The 7,800-nt window shown below is 38.0% G+C and overlaps 1 protein-coding gene across 1 annotated transcript; it reads left to right on the top strand.

The window, feature by feature from the left end:
• The first annotated feature begins 3,566 nt into the window (after positions 1 to 3,566).
• Positions 3,567 to 4,154, top strand: LOC107019583 (uncharacterized protein K02A2.6-like). The gene has a single exon (XM_015220020.1). It carries the CDS (start codon positions 3,567 to 3,569, stop codon positions 4,152 to 4,154), a length of 588 nt encoding a protein of 195 aa, XP_015075506.1.
• The last annotated feature ends 3,646 nt before the right edge of the window (positions 4,155 to 7,800 follow it).

A 7,800-nucleotide genomic window follows, 5' to 3' on the forward strand; every position in this document is an offset into this window, starting at 1 on the left:
CCCAAGCGTTAATAGTAGTACAAATATCAATCCTGACTTTGCTACAATCTTCTAAAACTCATCGTAATGCCCTATTGAAGGTCCTGGGTGAAGCCTATGTCCCATCTAGTATCACTCATGGAGAGGTCGCCCAAATGGTCGGCTAGGTTTTTGAGACCTACAAAATATCTTTCCACATAGATGAGTTCATTTCGAAGGAACATCCAATAATAAGGTTTGTACATTTCAATTTAGTATCAAGAAAAGGTGATCACCAAAGCGTTGGTTGATACAAGATCACGTTTGAATATTTGCCCTCTAACCACGTTGACGAGGTTGGGTATGGATAGTGAAATAATACAAACCTGGAAGATGAATCTGAGAACATTTGATGTCTCTCAGAGGGATAATATTGGGGAAATAATCTTGGACATGCTCATTGATCCTGCCAAATTCCCAATAACTTTCCAAGTCTTTTTTATTCCCTTAAGTCTATGGATTCATATAGCTGGAGCAGTTCCATCTACACTTCAAAAATGCTTGAAGTTTGAATGGGATTGTGAAGAGGTTGTAGTCCAGGAGAAAAAAGACATCTTGTATACGTGATTGAAGGAAGAGAGCATATGGATGGTGAGATGTACCATACAATGGATCTTTTTCGGGAACATTTAAGTGCAACCTTGATTTAGCCAGAAGATCATAGATATGATGGCCTAGTTTGGTTTTGAGCTTGGGAATTGTTTGGGAGCGCAATTCCAAGGGATAGTCGACCATAGACAACTGTTCGTCACTACACCACTTTTGGCCTGGGATATAAAAACACTACCACGGAGTGGTTTGATTTGCATATACCTAGTGATGGTTACTATTATCCATTGAATAAACCCATACCACCGTTGCATTAATCATTTCGATCAGCAGGTTTTATGGGTGACATCATGGATGAGCTTTTAGAAGACATGAAGGGGTTGTCTTTGACCAAAAAAGGACGGAATGTTTGCAATGTCGTGATCAACGAGGTGTAGAAAGGGGACCCTAGCGAAAGCAAGAAGGCACAGATAAATATCAACAATTGGACCTCAATTCAATGAAGACCTTGTCGGGCATCTGGGTGGCTCTTGAAGATATTTTCTATCATGTTCTTTATGATAAAAAAGGAGGTTTTCAATAAAAAGTTTTAAATTCCAATTTTGGTGCTACTACTTTCAAATGCTAATTTCATGTAAATCTGGAGTTTATAATCAAGAAAGTTCTTCTCCCATTCATTTAATATCTTTTATTTATTTGTGCATTATTGTTTATCCCATTAAAATCTATTATAAAAATGTATTCCGAGTTTCTCATAGAGAATAAGGATATTATCGCATGGTCTTATGCAAACATGACAAAACTAAGCGCTTCAATTGCAACCCATCGACTGCCCATCAATCCAGCATGTCCCTCTGTGAGGCAGAAACTGATAAAATACAAGCGTGAGTTGCGTTTGAAAATCAAAGAAGAAGTATGAGCAATTAGATGTCGGAATCCTTCAAGTGACAAAGTATCCAACCTGGCTTGCAAATGTTGTTCGAGTGTCTAAAAAAAGATGGCAAGGTTAGAGTCTGTGTGAATTATCGGGATCTCAACAAGGCTAGTCCTAAAGATAACTTTCCATTTCCCAACATACACATCCTGATTGACAACTGTGCTAAGCGTTAAACACTATCATTTGTGGATTGCTTTTCCGGCTATCATCAAATTGAGATGCACAAGGACTATGCTGATTCATGAAAACGTGTGGTGTCTACAATTATAAGGTAATGCCTTTTCGATTAAAGAATGTTGGGGATACGTACATGAGGGAAATGAATTATTTGTTTCATGACATGATCCACAAGGAAATTGAAGTTTATGTGGACATAATCAAGTCAAAGGAAAGTTCAAATCTTGTGGATGACATATGAAAGTGCTTTGCTTTGCTACGCAAGTATAATGTGAAGCTAAATCCAACAAAATGTGTCTTTGGTGTTCCTGATTGAAAGCTTTTGGGTTTCATCGTCAGTCGTAGATTTATAGAAAGTGATCCATTGAAGATCAAAGACATTCGTGACCTTCCCCAGCTAAAGAGTAAGAAGTAGGTAATGAGTTTCTTGGGATGACATAACTACACTAGCCGCTTCATAGCCCAATCTACTGTCAGTTCTTAGCCTATCTTCAAGCTGTTAAAGAAGGATGCTTCGGTGAAATGACAGACGAATGTCAACATACATTTGATAGGATCAATGATTATCTATCTAACCCTCCTACGTTGGTTCAACCAGAGCTCGGTAGGCTATTGTTGTTATACATATTTCTATTGGATAATGCTTTTAGTTGCATGTTGGGCAAAATGATGAAATAGGAAGGAAGAAGTAGGTCATATATTACATGACCAAGAAGTTTACATCATACGAAGCTCGATACTCTCTATTGTAGAGTACTTGGTCTGCTCTAACCTGGATTGCCCAAAAGTTGCGACATTATATCTCCTTGCACACTAATTATATTATTTCAAGGATGGACCCTCTGAAGTGTATCTTTCAAAAGCCCATGCCCGCAGTTAAACTGGCTAATGTCTAATATTATTGAGCGAGTTTGACATAGTGTATGTTACATAGAAAAGCAGTGAAGGCACATGCATTAAAAGATCATATGGAGAAAAATCCCATGGAGGATGATTACAGGCCGTTAAAGGTCTACTTTTCGTATGAGGATGTAGCTTTTGTGGGGGAAGACATTTCTGAGGAGTATGATGGATGAAAGATGTTATTTGATGGAGCGAAAAATTTAAAAGGATCTAGCATTGGAGCTGTTTTGATATCGTCAACCGAACAACATTATCCGGTATCATCGAAACTCAAATTCCTTTGTTCAAATAATATGGCCAAATATGAAGCTTTCATATAGGGGCTCCGACTGCTGATTGATTTAGACGTCTAAGAAATACTTATAATAGGGGACTCAGACCTATTGATTCATCACGTTCGATGTGATTGGGCAACAAATAATCAAAAGTTCTTACCATACCTGGATTGCGTGCATACATTCTACAAAAGGTTAATCAAGAAAAAATTTAAACATGTGCCAAGGATCAAAAATGAATTCGCAGACGCATTAGCCACACTATCTTCCTTGATTCAACATCCTGATCGTAACTATATTGACCTTACTTGCATCCATATATATGAGAAACCCGCTTACTGTTTCCATGTGGAGGAAGAGTGTGATGGAAAGCCTTGGTACAATGATATTCAAAAATATTGAAGAGTGGTGATTATCGAGAAGATGCAACAAATTTTCTAAAGCATAAAATTTTTATTTAGCAACCCAAATCTTTTTAAGCGGAAAAATCCTTTATAGGACGACTCTGACTTGGGACTGCTAAGATGTGTCAAAGCTGGAGAGGCTAGAAGGCTAGTTTAATAGATACATGTAGGAACATGTGTCCCTCTCATGAACGGTTTTACATTAGCAAAGAAATTCTATGATCGGGATATTTTTGGCTAGCTATGTAGATAGATTGCATTCTCTATGTTGAAAAATGCCATCAATGTCAGACTCATGCATATATGGTTCGAGTTCCTCCCAACGAACTCCATGCATCTAGTTCACCTTCGACATTCGCAGCATGGGCTATGGATGTCATTGGCTCCATCGAGCCAACAACATCTAATGGACACAGAGTCATACTTGTTGCAATTGAGTCCTTCACCAAGTGGGTCGAAGCCACCTCCCACAAATCAGTGACAAAGATGGTTGGGGATGATTTTGTTAAAAATAAAATTATTTGTACGTTCGGTATTCCTCAGTCAATCATCAGTGACAATGGAACCAACCTAAATAATGATTTTATGAGATCACCGTGTGAGAAGGTCAAGATCAGTGGTCGAAATTCTACAACATATGTACCACAAATTAATGGGGTTGTTGAGACAACAACTAATAACATCAAGAGGATACTGTGCAAGATGATCTATAATCAAATACATTGGCATAAAAAGCTAGCCTTCGCATTGATGGGGTATCGCAGCACAATTAGAACTTCTATTGGGGCCACACCTTACTTTCTAGTATATGGTAATGAAGCTGTGATACCTGATGAAGTAGAGATACCGTCTATTAGGATTATTCAGGATGTAGAGTTCAGTGACGCTTAATGGGTACAAGATTGGGCAAAGAATCTTTAACTAATATATGTAAGAAGATTTAACTCCATTTGTCATAGTCAAGTCTATAAGAATAGAATTGCCAGAGCTTTCAACAAGAAGGTTACCGCCAGACATTTCTCAAATGGACAACTAGTTTTGAAGCTGATTTTCTCAAATAAAGATGAAGAAAAGGGTAAATTATCATCGAATTGGCAAGGACCATACATAATCTCTCGGGTACTGACTGGCGCATCCCTCATACTTATAGAAATGTACGAAGAAGTATGGCACAAACCTTTCAACTCTTATTCTTCAAAGAGATATTATATCTAAAGTTCGCTTATGCTTTTGTAATTTGGAACTAAAGTAGACCTGATTTTGTTTAAAAGGGGATATGTAGGCGCTCCTATGGAGTTTGGTCTTATTATAATTAAAATCTCATCAACCCTCCCTTTTCATTGGTAACTGGGGAAGAATTTTTTAGAGGATCTCAAAAATTGTATCAAAGCTTTCTCGTTGCACATCTCAATACTGGGGCAGAATTTTTTAGATGAACTAAAAAATTTCATCAACAACAATTCGTCTCACAAAGTACCACTAGGGATGAATTTTAAGATGGTCTCAAAATTTTTGCAAATCAAGGCTGGGGCAGAATTTTTGAGAGGGTCTCAAAATTCACAAGCAATCAAGCTACAAATCATCAACAAAGATCGCTCAAGGATTCAACCAAACTTTTCCAAAGTGATAATTTCAAAATCTTTAAAACATTCTCTCTTTCTATTGTAAGTATTTCTTCAAAGTAGACGCCCAGAGAGGTGTGGATGGCTAGTGAAATGAAGCACACCAGATGGAGCAGATCAACCCCCCTATTTTAAACTCCTGAACTTTTATTTGAATGTAGAAAGTACATGTAATATATATAAAAAAAGTAGCTTCAACCTCGCTTGAAGGATGAACACATCACTATTGAGCTCGACAAAGGACGCTCCCACTTTTACACAAGGTGAATGTTTGAGTTACTTTATGCTCGTAATCATCTGTTGCATGTGCCTGAAAAAACATTTGCCCCAAAATTTATGTGCCCAATATTGCATGTGCCCGAAACTGCAAGTGCCCGTGATTGCATGGTACTTGAAGAATTGCATTATTGTTTGTGCCCTAAATCGCATTGTGCCCGAGAATTTCATATGTTCAATAATTGCATCATGCCTAAAACTGCATGTGCTCGAACAAATTCAAATCATGTCACAAGGGTCAACATATGACCGAATTACAAATACACTTTGTTTTCTCATTATTTATATTCCTAAGGCATCATAGTCTAAAGATATTATCTTTCTTGGCCTGCGGATATCATATCATGGCCTAAGGATTTAATTTCTGTCTGTCATGATCCCATGGTATCATAATCTAAAGGCATCATTCTCATGGCCTGCAGACAATATTTTCATAACCTGAGAAATTATTTTGCGTATCATGACCCTAAACATTGTAGCGTAAGACATCATTTTCATAGTATTAAGGCAAACATTCAAGGTCGATATGAGAAATCACATTATGTTAACATTTACTTTTTATTTCAAATATTTTTTCTAATCACTTCATTTAGTCATATTACAAGTCATAAATGTGCATATTACAGACAAGATAAATCGCCCTCTGACTTAATGTGTCCATGCGTACATGTCTGTCGCAAACAAAGATTTTGTCAAATTCTTCGCTAATCGCACCGCTCAGGCCACTCAAGCTGCCACTCAGACTATTTTAAAAATGCTATTACCAATTTGCTACCTTTTAGGCTCATCCGCCTCATAATAAAACACAAGGTTCGTCTGCCTTAAAATATGATGCTAGACTTGTCTGCCTACCAATATGACATATAGGCGCGTCCTCCTTATAATGGAACATCTAGGTTCGTCGACCTTACAATACGACTTTTAGGCTCATCCGCCATATAATAGGAAACTACGTTCTTCGACCATATAATACGATATGTAGTCTCGTCCACCGTACAGTAGGATGTTAAGCTCGTCTACCTTACAACGCGATATCTAGGCTCGTCCCCCTTAAAATAGGATTTTAGGCTCGTTCCCCTTACAATGAGGAATTTAGGATCGTCCTCCTTACAATGCGACATTTAGGCTCGTACGCCTTAACAAATATATAGGCTCGTCTGCCTTAAAATGACGTTTAGTCTGGTTTGGCTTACAAAAGGACGTGTAGTCATTTTAGAATTTGCCGATTATCGTGCTCTTCTCGCTTCTCTATCATACTTCTCTCTCTTCCCTATCTCTCTCTTATAGCTACTCTAGTCTTATCCATTCAAGAAGATATCGTTCCCTTTCAAATATCTTACCACTGTTACAATTTTAAAGAGTTTCATTTGTTCTTGAATCTAGAACATACAGACGACCTGATTCTCGTATAACAAGAGATATATATGTGACTTAATACTAAAGTTTCGGTCGTACCCTTTTTCAACTCTAGACCATCTCAATTGATCCCACTGACATCTCTTGTCGGTCGGACAAAATTGGCTACTAAGTCAACCTTGTTTGCCTGCCAATCTCTGACGAAGCAGCAGCCCACCGACACCCTTCTCTCCCGCCACTCCCTCAACCATTCTCTCTTCTCTGTTTCCCCCTGTTCTCCTCACCTTCTTTTTGTCTCTCCGCCCCTCCTCTCGCCTTGCTCCGCTGAAACACCGCCTCCCTTCGTACCTATCTTCTCTTTTCTGGCGACAGCAACAACAACAGAACTCCAACAACCAGCAACTCTAGCTGGATAGAAACTATAATATAGTAGCGAACTCTGGCGAGGCCTTTTGGAAAATTTGAGTTTGTCAAAAGACGGATATCTTATCTCCTTTTTTAGCATGTTTATTCATTTCTCTTACCTGCAGGCTGATTTAATTTATTTCAATGAAAGTTTCATGTATGTTTATGTGAAAATCGACATGCATCTTGCTTAAAGTATGTGAAGAAACCTTACCCCAGAACACGAACCAGGTTCGTGTAAGTTGCTTTTAAGTAAAGACAGAGTAAAGACACAAACACTTATTGAATTAAAAACCTTCCTCACTCAAGGAAGGAAAAACCTCGTTTTATTAATTCAACTATAAGATTTTGTGATTACAACTCAATAATCAAAAAGTCTTATCTCTACTACTCCCTCGATTGACTCCAATCGATCTCTCCAAAAGGCCAAACCCACCTTTTGTTACAACCCTCACTGAAACTCAACCCTACAAAGAGCCAAACCCACCCTTTGTACAAATCTCTCAAGACTCAACTCCCAAGAAGTCAAACCCACTTCTTGTTACAAATCTAGGAATTATTACAACTCAATAATAAACCTAGAACAAATCAACAAAGACTAATAACCTTAGACTTTAATTGATCAAACTTCAATATCCAATAGTTCTGAGTAGAACAGGTTTCGTGAACCTGGTGCTTATGTTGCTGTGATGAAGGTGAACCTGGTCCTTGCGTTTCTGTGACGAAGACCTGCGTTTTTTCTCCAGAAAATACTACTCTCAAGATGATATATTTCGTGAATATGCAATACCTATCGTTCTGGCTTTGCTGGAAAAATTCTCTCGATTTTTGTGATTGCAAAGACATTTTTTTCTTTCAACTTCTTGATCCTTTTATAG

This window comes from Solanum pennellii, chromosome 1 (genome assembly GCF_001406875.1).
Source record: "Solanum pennellii chromosome 1, SPENNV200".
NCBI classification, from domain to species: Eukaryota; Viridiplantae; Streptophyta; class Magnoliopsida; order Solanales; family Solanaceae; genus Solanum; species Solanum pennellii.

Bases quoted from the DNA above. Each gene is read 5' to 3' on its own strand.
- LOC107019583 (XM_015220020.1), top strand. From the start codon at position 3,567: ATGGTTCGAGTTCCTCCCAACGAACTCCATGCATCTAGTTCACCTTCG.